We start from the raw sequence: 22,116 nt of genomic DNA, 5'->3' as shown, positions 1-22,116 counted from the left end.
GTGTTTTTTTTTTTTTTCACATCATGTCCAAGTCAGTCAGTCTCAGGTGGGAGCAGTTGTATAATTTTGTTCCCTAGAAACTGTCAACCAGCACAACAGGCAAACTAACTACAGAATATATGCAATTTCCAGACACAATATACACCGACACCTTATGCTTTAGTGCCAAACTATAACAAAAAAGCTCATCCCATTACAAGCATTTTCACCACTATTTCGCAATCTGCATCAAACACACTGAGTGAATGCCAGCAAGATGGACACTTCCAACACATTCTATAATAGTTTTAATTCTGTATATTAAAATAACCTAATTTTTCAGTGTGAGCACTATATTTATATTTAATCAAGTTTAATTTTAAATTTCATTTTAATATAATTTTTCCGGCAGACTGAATGCATGATGTTTTGTTTAATTTTTTATTAATTTATTTCTTTGAATTAATCGAAATTGACTTATTAATTTTAAATCCTGTTTTAGATTCCTAGTCACTGGCTGTGGTAAGTCTACTTCAAGGCACTGTAACAGCGCCTGTAAAAAATAATTACAATAAACTGGTTGCACTATAACTAGGTAACTCTAGTGTATATATTCTGTATATTTTCACTGGTATATTCTTTTTACAATTTTTTTTAATAACAACTGTAATCATTAAAACGATTAACTGAAGATATTACAAGTGAAATATAATTAAACATAAACCAAACAATAATATAATAAATCATGACATGAAATTATTAAATAACAGCACAAGTGTGAAATACTTGGCGAAATCCTTTATCGTAGTTCTACATTTATTACAATAAATGTTATTTACACATAAAAAGGGGAACCATTACTAAGTAAGATAATATGAAAATAAAGATAACACTGATTTTTATGTCAATGGCGCGGGGCTACATCAATAGGATAAAAACTTGTGTGGAGGCCAGCAATCGTTAAATTAGGAATGCCTGATTTCAACTAATAAAAAATTTTACTTTAGAATGTAAGTTTCTAGCTGGCAAATCACCAAATTGCTAATTAATCACCAAATTGCTAATTACTTGACACGGTCCTACCACCAAAAGTTTAATTTTGAACATAACGAAGATACTAAAAGCAAACAGCATTCAGCACAGAGTAGTAAGATATTATTACTCTGTGGTATTCAGTAAAACTTTTTCATGTTTATAGTGTTTCCATGGTTTCTTAAATGCGTGTATAGGCACATAGCAATAACATATCTACTGCTCTGCATGTGTAGGACCCCACCTACGTTTGCATACGTTTTTCGGCTGTGTCCCTAAAAGAGAGAAAAATATCCCCATTCTCCACACTTGTCCGTATTCAAAGGGGTGAGCGGTATGAGGAAATAATGTACCCATTGTGCATACTGCGTATAATTGAAGCCAGGTCGATTATTTCTCACTGCTGTTGAAAATAAAAAAAAAATTCTGTTTTAACTTTGAACTACGTATACTGAAATACAAAATTTTACTATTACAGTCGAAGCTCCATATAACTACCTCCCAGGGAATGAGAAAAACGGTCCCAATATCGGAAGGAAGTTATATCGATCGTTCATAAAATAGCATTAGGTTCAGTGGCGTAGCTACCATGTAGGCAGGCAAGGCAATTGCCTCTAGGACCGAGCTCTTTAGGGGCCCGACATTTTTGGCTGTCTCCTCTTTTTGCAATTTTCATTAATTAAGTAGGAGCCCGAACATGTTCTTTGCCTCCGGGCCTGAAAAAGGGTAGTTACGCTACTGATTAGGTTAATAAGAAATTGGCCTAAATCAACCATATAGGACGTTAAAAAAAGTGCCGCTATAAAGAGCTTCCACGGTATAATCCAAATAGAACCCAACTTATATTGCAGTTGGTTACAATATCAGTATCACTACTGCCAAAATTGATGCATAGAAGCTTATACAAAATATAAACAAATAAATAAAATAAAAAGTAAATAAAAGAAAAAAGCCAGTTGTCACCATCTCTTCCAGTAACGCACCAAAATTTTCTTACTAGAGGGGGCGGGCTCATAAGTTTCATATTCGCAAATTTTAGAGACAAAAAGCCCTTCTAAAGAAGAGTAAAGTTCTTGGGAAGACTTTAGCGCTGGAAGCAACGCCCATGGGTGGCCTATGTCCCTTGTAATAATTCGCCGATCCGTTTTTAAATTTATTGGAACTCTCTATTTCCACAACATTTATTTCTGTTCAGCAGTCCATAGCTCTTTGGCCATATGCAAATATTTGCATATCTATCTTGCAGTCAATCTTTTTCAATTTAAATTTATGTCCACTTATGTGTGTCGCCTAAGAAAGAGTAAATATACTATAAGCATCTAGTTTACACAAGCCTTTTAAATGCGGAACTATCTCAATTTTTTTTCCATGCATGCAGTGCTAGATCTGCGTTAGTACGCATTTCCTTCGACTTTGGGAGTTTGTAGCAATTGCCTACTGAACTCTAGTAAATTCAGCTTTCCACGCAGTTGCTTACGTTCGGAACATTACAATTTACAAAACTGCAAATAAAAAGAAAAAGAAAAAAAAAGGAAACAAAGGAGGGTGTCTTTTTCCTATTTTTAGATTTTAACTTCACTGGTGTCTTGAAATTAAAGTGCTAACGCATAAGAATGCTGCAAGAGTGGAATTTTCCATCAGTTAGACTAGACACCATCTAACAGTTGGAAACATCCGATGGTTCCAAAACTATGTTCCCCAAGGACATTGTGTGTTACAACCTTCTTCAAACAAGTATGTAAAGAGATTAAGAAGAAAAACTCCATTGACTACAACGGCAATGACTCTTTAGCTGTGACAATATAGCTTCTTTTAACTTCCAGTGCAACTTGAGTGAACAAGTTTGGAAATAGCTGATCTATTATTAGCATTAGCATTATAATGAGCAAATAATGCAAAGAAAAAAAAAACCAGCAAGCTAAAGAAGCATCAGCAAAAAAAAAAAAAAAACACCTTCCCAAGCGAACTGTCTATTCACTCTCCTAATTTCTTTAATTCAAACTACTGTACTCACTTTTGCAATACCATGAGGAAATTTATTATAACAATCAACTAGCCTCCAACTGAAAGAAAATTTCCGCACATCCATCATACAACCATCCTGGCTGAATGTAAACCCTCGCGTGTAGCACAGTGCATAAAGCATCGTTCAACCTATAACAGGTTGAAAAGGCCGTAATCGAAACCCGTCATTAAACCGAGAAATTTTTATGGGATTTTAGCATTAGCATTAGTAAAGGCATATGATGCAAGAAAGCAAGCTGAAAACCAAAGTGGTAGGAGTGCTGTGATTCAGGAGAGAACTGAGGGGGGGGAGCGATTCTCCAACGCATCACAGCCTAAAAATCTCTGGAACAGAACATGATATTGCCATGGGGGATGTCTTTGTGTGTGCGCGATGTAAGGAGTGTAAGGAAATCAGGCGACAACTCAGCGTTGTTATGGGCCTATATGAGAGCTTGAAGGACAGGGTGGATGCCCTCGAAAGATCTAAACTGAGGCCCATCAAGCTCTCAGCTGCCCACATCAACACCAGAGCTTGCACTTGGTCAACGCGCGACACAGCGGCAACCCAAGGCAGAATGCGCTGGTCCCACAGGAACTAGTAGTTGTTAGTGACTCTATTGTCAGGGAAACGGGGAACATGCTTTGTAAAAAGAATAGGTGGAACAGGACCAGGGTATGTCTGCCAGGGGCAAAGGTTGATGACGTTGTAGAGTGGATATCATCTTTTAAGGGCACAAAAGGTGATATAGTTGTACACGTTGGCACTAATGATGTTAAGAGTAGTAGACCGGCAGAATTACTTAACAAGTACAGGCCACTGTTGAACAAAAGCCGTGAGTTAGGGTTGAATTTGGAAGTGTCTGCAATTCTGCCAGACACGATAGGAGGGAGTATATGATGAGAGCTTTGTCGATCAATTCGGCCCTGGAAAGATTGTGCAAGGCTCAAGGGGTAGAATTTTTTTCAGCCTGGTCTGTACTTGTTAACAGGAGAGATTGCTTCTACAGGGATGGGATACACTTAAATAGAAAGGGTGCAATAATATTTGCTGGTGCTATCAAGGCAGTGTTAGGTGGGTCGGAAAACTGATATCTTGGGGGGAGACAAGGACTAAAAGTTTAACAGTAGCCGAAGGCAGAGGTGAAGGTGATTCGTGCACAACTTCTATTAGAATAAGTAGAGACCTGGAGCGAGGGGTGTTGGGGGTTTCAGGGACGGATGATAGTCATCGTGAAATAGATGGGTATATGGGATGTGTTAGCGTAACTAGGAATAGGCACATGTATACCAATGCTAGAAGTATAGTAAATAAATTTGATGAATTTGAAGTGTTGGTCAAGACATCACAGGCGGATATTGTTGGGACAGCATTCCTTATATCTGGGTGAGACGTGATGTCACCCAGATATAAGGAATGCAGAACTGGAATTTGGGGAGTACAATGTGTACAAAAGGATAGACAGGATAGGAAGGAAGGAGGTGTTATGCTGTTAATTAAGAAAAACATAAAATCAAAAGAAGTGCACCAAGTTGATATAGATGAACAGTGCACGGTTAAGTCAGTTTGGCGTGAAGTAAACACTGCGAAAGCAAAAATAAGAGTAGGATTGTGTTATAGGCCTAATGACTCGAATGAGTACAATGAACAATTGTACAGAGAAATAGAGTGGGCTAGTAAATCAGAATGTCTTATAATAGGGGATTTTTAACTTCCCAGAAACTGACTGGAACTTGTGAGTTGGTCACTCACACACTAGTCAGACTTTTGTGGATTTATCGGATGATTGTTTTCTGCAGCAGCATGTTCGAGAGGCAACCAGAAAGGGTAATACTTTTGATCTGGTTATCAGCAGTGATCATTCGTGTATTAAGAATTTGCAGATAAAGGAACCACTAGGTGGCAGTGATCACAGTGTACTGATGTGGGGTTTACTTAAAGATTTAATTACCATCAGGGGTGAAGGAAAGGGTTTTTGCTTCCATTAAGGTGAGTACAGTGGTCTGAGACAGTTTTTAAATTCTGTACAGTGGGATCAACTGACGATGTTACCAATAGTAAATTCTAAGTGGGAAGCATTTAAGGAATTAATCGTGGAAGCTACTAAAAGGTTCATACCTATTAAGAAATATTGTTCAATGTTTAGGCCTAAATGGTTATCAAATGAACTAATGAGACTCCTAACAGAGAAGAAATATGCATCGATAATGGTGCAACGAACAGAAAACATTCTCTCAACGGCACTCCTGTGGAAGAAAATCGCTTGTTGTTGAGAGAGGTCAGAGGAGGATGGCTAATTGTGCAAGCAAACAGACAGGCCACAATGTCGCACATCACGTCAGAATACAACCTTGGTGCCCAGAACAAATTATCGCAACGGACCACTAGTCGCACGTTGTCGCGAATGGGCTACAACAGCCGACGGTCACATCGCATACCTTTGTTATCAATAAAGAACAAGAGAGCACGCCTCCTGTGGGCACAGCAACACCAGCACTGGACTATCGAGGATTGGAAAACAGTTGCTTGGTCTGACAAGTGGATGGTGCAGCATGTTGATGGAAGGCTCAGAATTTGGCAAAAACAACAGGAATCTATGGACCCATCATGCCTGACGACTACTGTGCAAGGTGGCAATGTTATAGTCTGGGGAATGTTTTCTTGGTCCATTGATACCCATAAATTGACGTCTGAATACCACGTCGTACATAAACATCGTTGCTAGCCAAGTGCATTCGTTTGTGTTGACAGTTTATCCTCAGTCAGATGATTACTTCCAGCAGGATAATGCGCCGGTGAACAAAGTCCGAATCACTATGGAATGGTTCCAGAAACACGACAATGACTTTTCTTTGCTGCAGTGACCCGCTCAGTCCCTGAATCTCAATCCTATTAAACATACTTGGGATGAGCTGGAAAGGGCTGTTCGCTGCAGGCCTACACCTCTGTCAAATCTCAAGAAACTGCGTGACACACTCATATCTGCACGGTACTCCATTCCTACACATTTTCAGCATCTTGTTCAATCCATGCCTAGACGAATTCAGGCTGTTTTGAAGGCTAAAGGAGGCTCAACACGCTACTAAGTAGGTGTACCGAATAAAGTGGCAAGACAGTGTACGCATGTATTATGTCTGTATATTGCATGTGTTCTCTGGGCGATTTGCCTGTTTTGCTGGAAGAAAAACCGGTTTCTGGGGATAAAACCTTGTTATCTATGTGTGAGACTGAATAATTCAGCCACGGAGTGAAAAAAGCCCATTAAAGTTTCTCACGTCATCGACGGAATTATTAGGTATTAGGCATGTTGAGGGTCTGATGGCACCTGGGATTTCTCCTATCTCCGCATATGTTCTTTATATCGGACAAGCCAGAGATTTAAAAGTGTGTGGGATATGTACTATGTAGTGCCCATTGGTCATCCGGCCTGTTAGCTGCCGGCCCCTAGTGAGACCGGACGTTACCAATACCAGCTATGGGGAGGCCTGCTGGATATTACCAATATTTGTACTCTGGCGGGTCCTGCCACTTACTTTCCTGGAATTTCAGTGGCTAGGACCAAAAAAAAAATCGCGGTTGAAATTAGTGATACTCAACAAGTTAGTATTTATAGTATTCGACGTGGGGTTGTGCGGTAAAAGTGAGTTTTAAAACCCACATATGTTCGGGCAAGAATTTTGATGTTTTCTTTTAATTTTGACATATAGGGCTAAACGCTGTGCGTGCATTATAGCCATAGTTGCTGATGCGCCAATAAAACTCAACCAGCTAAACGCTGTGCAAGACAAAAGTTTGGGGAGAGGCTGAATACTGGAGGAAAGAAATTGGAAGGGGCCGACAGAGTAGATGGCCCCTGCAGGCAGTGAGGCATACCCGTGCCCCACCAGAGTGAGAAAATTGGGGAGGCGAGGAGAGACAAGACCCCCCCCCCCCTCCCCAGGAGTTTGGAAAGATATATCTGCTCAAGAGAGTGCCAATTTGGGTCACCAATGGGCTGTCCCAGTGCCAGAGTACCACCGTATATTGTCTCCGTCAGTTTCCAAACCTTGAAAAGCTGGCCCTTGAGTCTCATCCAAGTGGGACACTAATAGGGGGTTAAATCTGAGATGTCATCTTTCCAGACTGCATATAGTCTGGGTCCTATTTTCTGCTCATTATCGCGGGGTTATAATCAAGTCTACTTGCTGTCAATATGGGGATTTATCCCTTCTGTGATGTTTACTAGTTCTTACACTACCTTTTGTCGTTATGTAGTGGGTCTATGCTGCAAGGTCTTGGGGCAGTGTCCATTTGTTCTGATGTCATGACTTTTTAAAGGTGTTTTTCGTTTCCATTGGCGGTAATCGTGCCTCTTGTTTAGACAATATATTGTCACTTGGCTTTTTCCAGTGCATTTTGTAGTCCGTCCAAGGTCTGTATAGTAAGCTCCTGTTTCGCCTTGCTGCTATTTGCAGGTTTGGGTTGTCTCATTCCGTTATGGTCTTCTGCATATGGCAGTTAGTGTTTGATGCCTGGTAAATAATCCCCGGGTAAAATCAGTTAAGGCTAAGCATTTCTCTTGTGTATTTAGTAGATATGACTCACGATCCATCGATAGATAGTAAACTTCCTCCCCATACCGGGTGGAAAAGGACCGGGTTCGAATCCCGTCGATGATGCGAGGCACTTTAAAGGGCTTTTTTTCACTCCCTGGCTGAGTTATTTGGTCTCAGACATAGCAAGGTTGTGCCCAGAAACTGGGGTTTTTCGTCCAGCAAACAGACAAATCGACCATAGAACAGACATGACACAGCATGGCAGATGAATTTAATTATTCGGGTGACTTACATATAATAGTTTTTTTTAGATAGTGTATAGTGTGTTTAGGATCTAACGGCACCAGGGGTTTCCCCCATCTCCGCATAGTATACATTGTTGTGTGATACAGAACACTGTAGAAGCCAGAGGTTTAAAAGTGTATGGATAGTGTGGTGTGTAATGTTTTGTACTGTTGTTCATCTGGTATTTTAGCCGGTGGGTCTCAAATGAGACCCACCATTGCCCACACTATACCTCATGGAGGTAGACCAGGTACACCAGTATTTTAGAGATTTACTATTTACTCTGGCAAGTCCTGCCACCTAATATCCTGGGATTTCAGTGGCTAGGACCTAAAAAAAAAAAAGGGGAGGGGGACACTAGAAATTGGGTCAGGCCCAAAGAGATATGTTATGCAGGGTAGAGTTATTTTTTTTTTTTTTAGATAGTCATTAGTCTGCATCTAAGGTCTTCATATTGGGCACACTCAAACATAATGTGCACTCAGCTTTCTTGTTTGCCGCCAGTACAGTGTGGGTCCTCCACTATTCCCAGTGCTGTAAGCTTTGCATTGAAAGCCCCATGACCTGTAAGGAGGTAGGTCGTGTAACGTCCGGGTTGCAGCCAGGTTGGGAGAATAGGGTATATTCTGTCTAAGTCCGGGAAGAACTTTTCGGTGATATTCGCTTTTGTTTGTCCAGCAGTACTGCCAGGTTTGTTTTTGGTATTTCTGCAGCCTTCTTTTCAGCTTTGTGGGTTGCTGTTATCCACTGTGTAGTCTAGATGGGTGCAGGGCATGCTTTTTGTTACATAATAGGTTATTCCAGTGCGTATGATGTCCAGGTCAAGGGGAAGCAAGATAATGGTTAACAGGATAGTTCTATGGATTGAGTCGATTATGCGTCTATTTACGGCAGTTGATGCCTTGTGATACCAAACCGCAGAGGCATATGTTATAGCTGGTAGGAATATCATTTTATCATATAAGGAGTGCGCGCGCCGTTTAAGTCCCCAGTCACGACGGACCACATGGGCTAACTGCAGAATACTTCCTTATCTTTGTCCTTAGATGTGAGATGCTGCTTGAAGGAAAGATTACAATCTAATATCACCCCCAGGTACTTAAACTGGCTTTGGTGTTTAATTGTGGTGTTGTTCACCTTTCTTTAAGGCAGCCTGCACAGGTCAAGGAAGCCTTTCAGTAAGACTGAGGATGTTTTAGTCGGTGAGATTTTTAGGCAGAGTGTGAGGGTCCAGTCCCGTAGTATCTTGATGGCATGGTTTGCTTTTACCTCCAACTGTGCTCTACTGTCGGCAGCAATTTTGAAGATCAAGTCGTCTGCGAAATCTTGGGCTGGGATGTCACAAAGATCCATGGCCAGGAACTCATCCAAGACAATGTTCCACAGGAGCTGCCCCAAGATGGAACCCTGGGGGCTACCTGATAAGGTCTGCTCTACCATCTTGCTAGACACACTGGCTACAATGTATGACCTCACAATTGACATCACTAACGAGTGCAACTGTGAGAAGAATTACCGATCACCTCGTCCAGATTTGGCAGAGGTGGAGCGACACAGAAAAAGGTGCAGTAACCAGGCTGGAACGTATACAGCATCTGCAATGAGACTAAGAATGATAAGGCTCCATCATATCATTAATAAATATTGGAAGCAACAATGGACTTAGCATTGAATTCTGGGAGGGACTTCACTATTAACATTGGTCTAAGAATAGCTATGCCATTTGAAATCACTGACTGTTTTTTCCCCCGACACAAACAAGCTTTAATCCATTGCAGTAACTTGCTCCAATCTATAAAAAGATCATTTTATGTAGAACAGCATCAAAAGCTTACTTCAAATCTAAGTACATGATGTCAAAATTATTTTTTGCATGCAGTTCCTTTGTTACGTTATAGTATCCAAGCAGATTGGTCAAACTATGATATTAGGATTATCCAGTAAGTTATTACATATAACTGTGTGTATTGTGTCTGTAAATTGTGTATTCTCTGGTTGATTTCTTTTTTGCTGTGCAAAAATAACCAGACTTTCTGGGTGGGGGGGGAACCTTACTATCTACTCCTGAGACCGACCAACTCAGTCACGGAGTGAAAAAAGTCCAATAAAGTTCCTTGCGTTGACAGGATTTGAACCCGGGCCTTTTCCACCTGGTGTCGGGAGGACGGTGACGATACCACTGTGCTACCGCACAGACAAACGGATTTGTCAGACAAGATCGTCCCTTAACAAATCTACACTAACTGACACAATTGTATCCTGCATTATGGCTTTAACTGCTGATTCTATTTTTTCTAGATCAGAAATCAAGAATCCTGATCATTCAAGAAAAATGAGTGTTGAGGATTCACACTCAGCCAGTCTTCCTTGCAGCATTTTCCCTTTATTGCAATGTGGTACCATTACCCCTCCTTCAAATTCAGCCAATAGCCTATTTGTTACCCCTGATACTGTTAACCCAGCAGCAGTTGAAAGATCTGACTACAGGAGGATATTTATTGCTAGAGACTCTCTGGTTGGAGATCATTAGTTATCGCTGTTTGTACCTTCTTATTGGCATCTGTAGTCTTGTATGTGCTGTTTTGAGTAATTTATAGTTATTTTTTTTATTGTTATTTTTTGGTTTTTAGGAGCATTAGCAACTAAGGCCATATTGCTCTGGGAATATGCGATGGTCATTCCCTTGACCTTTCCGCATCCTTCGTATTTAGTGGTGACAGGCTCAAACCCTGGTCTAATCAAGAAGTGTGCGCTATGCACTGCTGCTCCTTCCCACCTGGCTACAGAGGCACCCAGTAATTTATAGTGTTGCTCACTTTGTATAAACTGTGAAAGTCTAAGAGATTTATGCGATGTCATTTACATTATTCCATTTTGGCAGACTGCACCCAGTTCGTGCAGTAGAACACTTTCAATCACAGTGAAAATTAAATATTTCAGTTTTATGTTTGAATTATTACATTAAAATGGTTGTATATATTACAATACAAATATTGAAACTGTTGGTAATTAATACTGTATTGTATTATAATTTTTCACAAATGATAATAAATTATCATTTATTAGCAGGTTAGTGCTACTATTGTGTAAAAAAATTATAAAATGCATTTTCATACAGCTGAGTCACAAGAGCCTCAAGGTCACTCTCTACAGTTATTTCATGTTTATGACATTTATTAAATATAGGCAGAAATGCAAATAGTTTATTTTTTCCTTATTGAAGAATGTTAATTTAAGTGTTTTCTTCTACTACACACTACATTAATAGTTTTAAAATAACGCTGTTTTACATAATAAATATTCCCACCAATTTAAATTGCAGTGCTTAATAATTTCATGTTTCTATTTTATGGATACGAACATATTTTTCAACTTCTAAGCAAAATTAATCTTTGCTTTATTAAAATTAATGTGTACTTCTAGTGGACAAAATACATAACATTCACAAAATTATTTTAAAAAAAAAATTTTAAGTATTGCAATTTATCAGCAAAAGATCAAGCATTAGTTTAATACATGCATAATTTAAAACATTCAATTACTTTTTCAAATATTAAGGTTCAAGTTTGGCATCTGGCAGACTATGAGATATCACCCACATTGAGAAACTGGGCAATCCCACTGCAGGGTTAATCCTAGTCTGATTAGTTTCTGACAAGTGAACATAAGATAATCAGATGCTGTGGTTTGTTTACAGTGTCTCCTTTCCAAGGACAAACTAGGGTGCCAACAAGTTTCTTCTGGCTTTCCAACTTCTAAGTTTCCTATAGCCTTCATGATTGTTTTCCTTTCACATTTTGCTAGTAGGGAAAAGGAGGTGATGGTCAGGTCATGCCTTGAGTACTGTGTACAGGTCTGGAGGCCTCATTTTAGGAAGGATGTATAGTTTCTTGAGCGTGTACAGAGAAGGGCAACAAGATTGGCAAGGGGAACGAAGGGATCCTCTTACCAAGAAAGGCTTAAGTTTTACAAATTGCAGCAGCTGGAGAAAAACCAGGCACCTGCGAGGTGATTTGACTGAGGTGTATAAGGCCTTGAATGGGTTGAGCAGGCTGAATTCTGATGGGATTCTTTTGCTTGCTCAGATTACAAACCTGAGGGGGGCATAAATTCAAACTGAGGAAAGATGTGCAGAAATTTGCCTTTAGCCAGCGAGTGGTTAATTGCTGGAACAAACTTCCATCTGTCATTGTGGAAGTTGATAGCTGAAATAAAGTCAAGGAGGAAATGGACAAACTTTGAGGGAATGGATGTGTGAAATTTTTTTTTTTTTTTGCTAATGCTACATAAGGTCATACACTTGCTTTCTTGCATCACATGCCTCCATTACTATTACTACAACATTGTGCAGAAAATGATTCTTATTTGCTCTTGGACAAGAGTTTCATTGTTTCACTCTGGAAAACTTTTTTTTTTTTTTTTCCATCTTGCTACTATACCACATGACTTTAGGACAAATTATAAAAAGGGAAAATCTGGTCTCACTTTACTTATGCTATTGGAATAATATTCAACAGTATTCCCAATCAGTTTCCATATTCACCCTTGACTATTTACTTCACCTCTCCAGCTGTATTTCTATCCTGCCCCCATCTATTGCAGAGGAGTATGGCAATTTCCTATTGATAATGTGCATTCTTGCATATATTTAACTCTCTCACTCTTATCTTGTATCAAACTGACATGGGCCTGAATAGAGTCCTAATAGTTTATATTAGGATAGCATGCCTTCTCTCACACTGTATAATGAATAACATAATTATTCAAGGGGCAATACCATGGGAAAACCTGTTTTGGCCCAACTGGTGACCTGCAACCCCCCACACAATCCTAACTGAATGTTCCTCAGATTTTTAGAGCAGCAAGTAAAAGACAGCTCAAAATTAGCGAATAAAATAAGCTCTGCCTTGAAAATTGAATGGCACAAAAATTGTGGTATCTAAATACAGAAATCTAGTTGAGTGTTGCTCATAAGTTAAAGCAAGTCATTTTTGCTTTCCAGTAACCCAGTACATTTTTCAGTGTATACATATTTTTTATATTAGTGGTTGGTATAACAGTTTAACTTATGGCTGATTGTGTGATGTGTGCAAGCCTAAAAAGAAAAATAAACTTTACTTAAATCAAGGCAAAGTAGTCAATTCAAAATTTTGGTCTAAAAATTTCTGAAAGAAACAAAGATAATCTTTTTATTCTGAAATGGAATGGACATCAAAAAGATATTTAATTTACATGGAACAACGTAGGAAAATGATGTGCTAATAACATAATGATCACGGTAATACCTCACTAATTCTGTGGCTCAATTAAAAGAAATTAATTTTTTTTTTCTAATAGAAAAAAAAAAAAAAAAAAAATCATACTGCACTGATATCATTTCTACTGAAATTCTTCAAATATATGTAATTTGCCTGATCTAAACTGTAATAACTTAATTGCAAAATAAGAAACTTAAGCTTTTCTTTACAGGTTGTTTTAAAGTATCAGGCATCGTTAATAAGTAAATTTGAGTTATATTCCACAATATGCTGAATTTTGATATTTTCATATGACATAGCAAAAATTAAGAGTTAATTTCTGAACTTGGTTGATCTGCATTTTCAGTTTCTCCCAAAAGAGCTGTCTGCAACAAAAATACACGTATAAATAATTACACATTTCAACCCAGATTAATTTTCTTAAATTCAACCATTAAGAAATAATTTTTATCACCAAAATTTTTATCTATTTTACTACAATAAAAAGAAATAAATACATTGTTTCAAAACAAGTGTTATTTTTTCAATATAACTGCCAAAAACATTTACATAATTACTGCGTCACACATGGGACAATATGTCCAAAACAATCTGCAAACCCACTATAAAATGCTAACTGCTGTCATAAACAGTAGCATAAATTGTTTTCAACTTTTACATTGCTATTGTTTTAAACAAAACAAATTAATGAAAATTGTTTCTTTATTATCCTTCTACAGAGGATGATATAGAAGTTCACACTCCAAGTCATCAATCGTCCTTGGACTGTTGTATTATCACACAGCAGTACTTCGTGTACTAAGAGGCAAGGTACTAAGTTTTCCCAAATTGAGTCACCAAGTTCTTTCAGAAGTGTGGAATATGATGAGCATTGAGTGATGATATGTACAGGCTTTTGAAATGTAAAACACCACTACTGCAGTCCCACAAAAACAGTCACCATAACTTTACCTGCTTAAGATGTGGCTTTAAATTTCTTTGTTAGGGATGAACAAGAATGCTTCTGTTGCACTGATGTATGTCTGGATTTGGGTTGAAAGTGGACTCAATTCCATTTCTTATGATCCAGAGGTTGAGTAACATATGTACACAATGACCAACATTTTTGATGCAGAGGGTTTCCAGAATTTAAACAAGTGATGTTGATGTGACAAGGATATTTGTTTTTGGCAATTTTGTCGTATGTGAAAAAAAAAAAAAAAAGTTTCTTGCTAGTTAACCCCCCCACCCCCACATATTTTGTGACTTACTCTCCCTTGCACATATGATTAAAACTAGAACCATTTAGTAAATAAATCAACTTTGGGTTTCCATGCACACAACCAATACAAATTAAAATGGTAATTTAATCAAGCAGTTCCCTCTTTCAATAATTTGGTTAAAAAAATATATTAAAAGTTTTTGTTGGCACTATCTTTATACACAGTTACCTTTCAACATGACATAACAGTTACCAACTTTTGACTTCTGGAAAGATGGAGATTAGGTAAGCAGGTCCCTGAGGCTTGTCACAGATGTTTTTCTGGATATGACAGCTAGAGCATGCTACTTGGGAGTCTAAAATGCTGATAAAGTCAGATTTGTGTCCCACTTACAAGTTCAGTGGATTAAATTTCAGTGAAGTTTGGTTGTTTTGTGACATCCAAATCCATGCACTGTCATGATAGTGGAATTGTTAGTAATTCTAGGTATGGCAACAGTGCGCAAGGATCTGAAAAAGGTTTACCACAATATGCATTGCACCTGATTTACTGGAAGTGATCACCCATGCGGTGAACTAATGCAGGCAGAGGTTTGAGGCAATACTAACTGGTAGATGATTCTCATCTCTTTTGATACAATACCACCACTTTGCTTATTGGAGGCTAAATGCAAAGTTTGAACATATACCAAATCTATATACCCAAATGAACTAATCTTAAACTAAGAGAATACCGATAATCAGTATGCCAATTTTCTTGATCTCAGCATTATCCTCAATAGTCCACCTATTGAATTATTCAATAGGATTGAATAATTCAATAATTCACTACAGAATTATTCAATAAAATATATAAATTTAATTTTAACATAACTGATCTCACAAACTGGAATTCTAATATTTCCATTAAAATACACAAAAATATTATTTGTACAGATTGTCAGACTAGCCAACTTAAGTAGCAATCAAAAGTTATTTACACACTCTATATGCCACTTGTATAAAAGCTTGATAAAAAATAGTGTATCCTTATTAATTTTATTAACTACAGTAGAACTTAGATCATCTGTCACCCTATTTACCATCAGCCTCTATTAACCCCACTATGCTGTAATGCATTGTGATATTGGCACCATGTCACTCAGTTTGTTTACAACTCACTCTATACGGTTGTACTTTAACCTCTTGTTTCATATTTTAGTCATTTTTATTTAGTAAACCCATTGAAATGACAGAGAAACAGAGTAGTGTCAGGATTATCACAAAAAATTGAAATAATCAATCATCTAAGAAAAGGTGCAAGTGCTACAAGTATAGCATCGGTTTATGGAATAGGAAGAACAACAGTAAATGATATGACGTGTGATGCAGACAAAATTAAAAACCACACGTTGAAAATGGAAATCAAGTCATAAAACAATGAAGCTTGCTAAAAATGAACAATTGGATACTGCAATGTTTCAATGGTTTGTTCAAAAACATAGCCAAAGAATTCTATTGTCGAAACAAAAAACCATTGAAATCAATAAAAAGCTAGGCAGAGATCCTTCATTCAAGACTAGCATCGGATGATTGGACAAATTTAAGTTTCACTACGGTATTTGACACAGTTGTCAATCAAGGGTGAGAAGCTAAGTGCAGATAGTGCAGCAATTTCTGTTTATCGTGAAAAACTACAGAAGGAAATAGCTGATCGAAGTTTGGTTAAAGACCAAATATACAACTGTGATGAGACCAGCCTTAATTGGAAGGCACTATCTCGAAAGACACTGGCCTCGATGACTGAACATATGGCTCCGGGATATAAGATGCAAAAAGATCACATCACTACAATGGTATGTGTTAATGCCAACAGTAGTCATAAATTGACTTTGGTTGTTATAGGAAAACCAACACAGCCTAGATTATTTAAAAATATTAATTTAAATGCTTTGCCAGTTAAATATTTCTCACAAAACAACGCATGGATGAGCCAAGATATATTTAATAAAATATTTGTACCATGCGTAAGATCACATTTGGCATCAAAAGATTTACCACAATATGCAATGCTACTGATGGACAATGCATCTACTCTTCCTATACACATAGGAGATTTAAAAAGTGATGGCAAAATATCATGCCACTTTCTGCCAGCAAACACGACATCTCATTTAACCGATGGATCAAGGCACGATTGAGAGTATGAAACGTCGTTATCGCAAAATGTTCATTCAAAAACTTGTTTTGGCAGAAATTAGATGTGATAAGAGTTTTGGAAAAGCTACACTATAAAAGATGCAATTTTCAATGTTGCTGATACCTGGAATGATGTTCCAGTTCAAATAATACAAAGAAGCTGGAATAAGTTGTGGCTAGAAATATATTCAACTGATACAGAAACCATTCCAAAAGAAACTGAAATTTTGCAGTTATGTTCGAATGTTCCTGGTTTTAAAAATATTTCGATGCAGGAACTAAATGATTGGCTGGATATGGACAAAATGGACTTCGGATGCAAAATTTTAGATGACGATGAAATTGTGCAAAGAGTGATGACAATTTCAGATAATTCTGAAACTGAAGAAGTAAAAGCTGCTGCTGATGGAACAACAAACATAATTAGCTACTGTGAAGCTGAAACTATGTTGTCAAACTGCATTGAGTGGTTCGAGGTAAAACAAGAAGCAGATGCTATGCAAGTGTTACTTTTGAGTAAAATTCATAACATTGCCTCCCAAAAGGCTCGAGGGGGTAATGAAACAAAAGAAATTGACTGACTTTTTTAGAAAAGAAATTTAATTATGTAATATTGTTTTCTTTTAAATTTCTTTAATGACATTAGAACAAGGTTGTATGTACTGTATGTAATACTATTTTCTTTTAAATTTTTTTATGACATTACTAGACCAGTGCAAGTCAAAACATTAAAAATAGATATGTATGTAGATATCTGTACTGTGACTTTTTAATGACCTGGTAAAAAATAAATAAGTTAGATGACCAGGTCAATTGTATGTAGTACTTTGCCCCCTGCTTGCAGCACTTGCTTCTTTTAATAAAAGAAAATACTTACAGCAGCTTTCAACACTGTGTCTCTTCCTCAGCCATGAATACATAAATACTTTACATATGAAAATCAAAAATGGTATCATGTGGTCATGCTAGACAAAGCATGTGATGAAGTTTATCTAGCATGACCATGTTAAAACAGAGAAGCTTGTTTTACCACAGTAAAAGCTTCTGTTACGTATTTTAGTATTTGTTATGTATTACCACGTAACCCACATCCCTCTTTTCCCATTGGCTGAATAAATATCACTAGGAGGAAAATTATTTTAATGCATAGAAAGAACAGAACATCTATTATATGTCATGGTCTCCGTCCTGTACCATGGGGAATAATTGAAGTCCTACTGTAAAACAAAAATGTTTCTCAATATATCAAATGTAAATTTGGATTTAATATATTTCAACTTGGGTTAGTTCTAACTTGGTATTTGTACAGTTGTAATATTTTATGGTAGTGATTCCACTAATTCGAGAGTTGTTGGGTTTAATGACACAAGGGCTACTAAGGCCGAATTGTGTCTATTCATTGTTTAATACTTTGAGAGTAGACTTCACATGACTTCTATTTGAACAATCGTGATTGTCTCTTTACTCCCTAAGTTTCTTATCTTCATTTTTAATATGGCATAAATTTCTGCCTGTTCTTGTTACTGTTTGTTATTTTTTGTTTTTAGGAGCATTAGCAACTAAGGCCATATTGCTCCGGGATATGCGGTGGTCATTCCTTGACCTTTCCGCATCCTCCGTATTTGGTGGTGACAGGCTCGAACCCCGGTCTAATCAAGAAGCGTGTGCTATGCACTGCTGCTCCTTCCCACCTGGCTACGGAGGCGCCTGCCTGTTCTTGTGGAGACTGTTCCCTTGTTAATATCTTTCTTATTATCACTTTGATGTTTGAAAATAATGGGGGACTTTTTTTTTTTTTTTTTCATATATCAGTTGTTTCCTTCATTTTGGAGTTGTTAGCTGTGATCCAGCTATCACTGTTATTTTAATTTATGTTGATTTTGACAAATTCACTTATCAGATTTTTTGGACTACAAGCAATAGCTTAGATTCTTTCCTTCCAACTTGTTTACTCTTGGAACCTTTTATATTACAACATATATGAATTATTTACAATTATATCGTAATTCATTTAGAGTTATATTTGCATTTCATTAATCTTCAACAGCTTTTACAGTTCCGTTACCGTTCGATATCCCCAGGACTATACCTTTCATACTTTGTTTCTCGGATTTTCTCAGAATTTACCATCTGGAATTTTCAGCAACCATTTTCACTCAGTCTCTAACCTTCTTATTTTCTTGTCGATTAAACACCGTTTTCTCCCGTGGCACCATAATTCAGACTACGATTTCCTTTTACTATTCAGAAAGCTCCACTTATCTTATGTTACATATGTAATAGACTAAAAAATATTATAGGGGTCCCTCACTCTATTTGTCTAGTTCTCATTTATGGTCGCATTTCGCTTTATATATTATTACCAACCTCAAGCAGCTAATCAAATTCATCAGTTTCTTTGCTGCTACTTGGGAAAATAAGGTATTTACTCAACTTTGCTTTCTTTTTCGAAATCGGATATATTCACGCAGCTACAATACTTTAGTTTTCCACATACTTTTTTTTTTTTTCCTATTTAAATACTTCTGTGTCTCTCTCTCATCTTTAGTTTATTATAATTTTGGCATATTTACTTTACTCTCAATCTTTCAATCCACTTAGAGCTTCCTTCCATTATTTTCATTCATTTCTACTTATATTTATTTTACTTGGCTTTAACTTTTCTTGTATAGTCCCAACAGTTAATACTTCTACCTTGATGATGCAATATGTATCAGCTTTTAATAATAAAATTTTTTTATATTTTCTTTATAACCTTACAGTGCTTTCTTACAGGCATATGGTATTAGCATCTTTTTCTACTAATGCTTTCTTAGCCAGGGCCCTCTCTTACAGGTTGGGAAGTTATGCTCCTAGCTTGCCCGGGTATTCCAAAATTTGTTTTCTTTGTGTTTTTGCTTTCTATACTTCACTTTTTCTGTCCACTGAGCTATTGGTGTAACATGAGGGCAACATGAATGCTATTGCTATCCTTTTCTCTATATTATCTTTGCCTCTTTTTAGGCATTACACTTCCTTTACCCCACTTTAATTTCCTTTCCCTTCATCCATTCGCCTTTACTTACTTTTGTTCCTCCATACATATCTTTTTTTTTTTTTTTTTTAACTATTTTCTTACTTATACTTCATATTCACTTCAACCTATTGGTCTTATCACATACAAAGCCTGCTCTAATTTACCAACCTGCCTTTCCTTCAGATTCACCTTATTCTTCTTTAATTGCCCTTGAAATACACTTACTGCATACATTGACTTGTTAGTATTATTTTAATTAAGTTTTATTATACCGCTTATTTAATTACCTTAACAATGCATTGAGACTACCCTCCCTACCTTCATGGAAGAATTTGCTGCTTTTACCCTCATTATATATAAAAAAAAAAATTTTTTTTGCATATTATTTTCATTTTATTAGAGTATCCTTTTTTAATATTTTTTTCTTCCATAACTATATGTACACATAGAAACAGGTTTATTGATACATAATCAGGTGTAGTTACCCAAAGAACTACCTGCTTTATTTATCAATTATTTATAGCATGCACCAAATTTTTTTTATTATTATTTTAATGGTCTTTACTTTCTCACACCTTTAGATTTCTTTTACATCAAAAAATTTTTCTATCCCTTTATTTGATGTATGTTATTTTATTGTAATCATTAATATTAATAATTTATTTTTACTTTTCCTTTGTTGCTTCATTCAATCTAATTGGCTTTCTAATTCAGCCTTTAATTTCTTAAAATTCACCGTATCACTTAGGTTTCTTGCCTTCTTTCCCTGTCATCCACCGTTAATACTTCTTTCTTTCTATTCTTTCCCTACTAGTTTGGCACATTTACTCCTTATATTTCCATCTGTCAGCTCCTTCTCTTACTTAATTATTATAATTTTGCTTATATACTTTTGTATCCTTTGTTGATGCTTCGCACACTTAGGTACATTCGCCATATAGACTTCATACTATAACTAAATACTTATATCCCCTCTTTACCACATTATATGGTGTTACTTTAAACTTAAAAATCTAAAAACTTTATATAATCCTTAACCTCTCGCTATCTACACTTCCTTCCTTCCTTTCCCTTGATTTAGAGTTATATTTGCACTTCATTAATCTTCAACAGCTTTTACAGTTCCGTTACCATTCGATATCCCCAGGACTATACCTTTCATACTTTGTTTCCCTTGCCTTATAATACTTGCTTGCATTATCTTCTAATTATACATTCTTATATAAAATCTTTGCTAAATTAAATCATTTACTAATTCTCACTTATAACCACCAATTATTGCATCTAAGTTACACTGTCAAAAAAATTAGTCGAGAAACACTTGTCATGATGAACTAAAGACGACAAATGAAGAGCAAGATACAGTGTTATCCTTGCAAATTAGTAACACATACGACATACCCAATATCCTTCCTGATGAGGTAGAACATGCGTTGAAGAAAATGAAGAATCGGAAAGCCCCGGGGGAAGATGAAGCTACTGTAGAGTTGTTAAAATTGGGAGGAAGAGACATGGCACAAAAACTAGAAAGACTCTTCACAAAATGCATTAGAAAAGGTGTGATGCCTAAGGAGTGGAATAATGCAATCAGTTTTGCTGCATAAGAAAGGAGATAAATCAGAAATTGGAATTTATAAACCAATTAGCTTGTTATCCCACATCTACAAGTTGTTTATAAGAGTCATCACTAACAGACTAGAAAGAATACTTGATGAGAATCAACCGAAAGAGCAAGATGGCTTTAGGATAGGATTCTCAACTATGAATCACCTTCACGTAATATCACAGCTAATGGGAAAGCAAATAAATATAAAACACCATTTTGCCTGGCATTTGTGAATTATGAAAAGGCATTTGACTCCATACTGCATAAGACAATGTTTCGGGCACTGGAAAGACAAGGCATAGATACCCCCCATATATTATGATTTTGAAGAAAATATGAGAATGCTACCTCCTTTATTAGACTAGAAAAAGACAGTAGCAAATTTAAAATTGAGAAAGGAGTTTGACAAGGAGGCACAATATCTCTGAAGTTGTTTATTGCTGCCCTTAAGGAAGCTTTCAGAAGATTAGACTGGTTGCAGAAAGGAGTCAATGTGAACGGAGAGTACCTAAACCATTTACGATTTGCAGATGATATTGTGGTCATAAGCCACGATCCCAAAGAATTAGAGGAAAATCTTAACTAGTTATGCAGAGTTAGTAAGAATTTTGGACTAAAGATGAATATTGCTAAAACAAAAGTAATGATGAACAAGTTTGCCATAGAAAGGGATAATAATGATTGAAGGAGCAGTAATTGAAAAGGTGGAGTCATATACTTATCTGGGACAGGTCATTAGCTGTAATAATAATAAATGGCTGGAAGTCAAGAGAAGAATAAATTTTGCATGGATAGCATTCAGGAAATAGTCCCATACTGAGGAGCAATATCCCAGTTTGTCTGAAACATAAAATAATGAATCAATGTATACTCTCCACCATAACATACGGAACCATAAACTTGGGCACTCGCCAAAAGAATGGAAGAAAAGCTGAGAACTACACAGCAAAAAATGGAACAAATTATATTGGGAATCAGACTGTTAGATAAGAAGAGGAAACACATGGATTAGGCAGCAAAC

The 22,116-nt window shown here is 36.8% G+C and overlaps 2 protein-coding genes across 4 annotated transcripts in view; both read right to left on the bottom strand.

Moving 5' to 3' along the window:
• The window catches only part of LOC150085875 (intraflagellar transport protein 22 homolog), a 100,141-nt gene extending 98,926 nt beyond the window's left edge, over positions 1 to 1,215 (bottom strand). For all 3 annotated transcript variants that reach the window (XM_090373551.1, XM_090373553.1, XM_090373552.1), the window contains exon 1: positions 1,048 to 1,215. In XM_090373551.1, the coding sequence (XP_090229677.1) occupies positions 1,048 to 1,113 (66 nt within the window). In that variant the 5' untranslated portion in view covers positions 1,114 to 1,215. The remainder of the gene's footprint in view (positions 1 to 1,047) is intronic.
• An 11,959-nt stretch (positions 1,216 to 13,174) lies between these two features.
• The window catches only part of geminin (geminin DNA replication inhibitor), a 72,330-nt gene continuing 63,388 nt past the window's right edge, over positions 13,175 to 22,116 (bottom strand). The window contains exon 6 of the mRNA XM_090373550.1: positions 13,175 to 13,459. Within this exon, the coding sequence (XP_090229676.1) occupies positions 13,400 to 13,459 (60 nt within the window). The 3' untranslated portion in view covers positions 13,175 to 13,399. The remainder of the gene's footprint in view (positions 13,460 to 22,116) is intronic.

The sequence above is a fragment of the Mastigoproctus giganteus genome, chromosome 5 (genome assembly GCF_048544385.1).
Source record: "Mastigoproctus giganteus isolate SK-2022 chromosome 5, ASM4854438v1, whole genome shotgun sequence".
NCBI classification, from domain to species: Eukaryota; Metazoa; Arthropoda; class Arachnida; order Uropygi; family Thelyphonidae; genus Mastigoproctus; species Mastigoproctus giganteus.
Note: the sequence above shows the minus strand (reverse complement) of the source record. Positions and strands in the feature narration are given on the sequence as shown.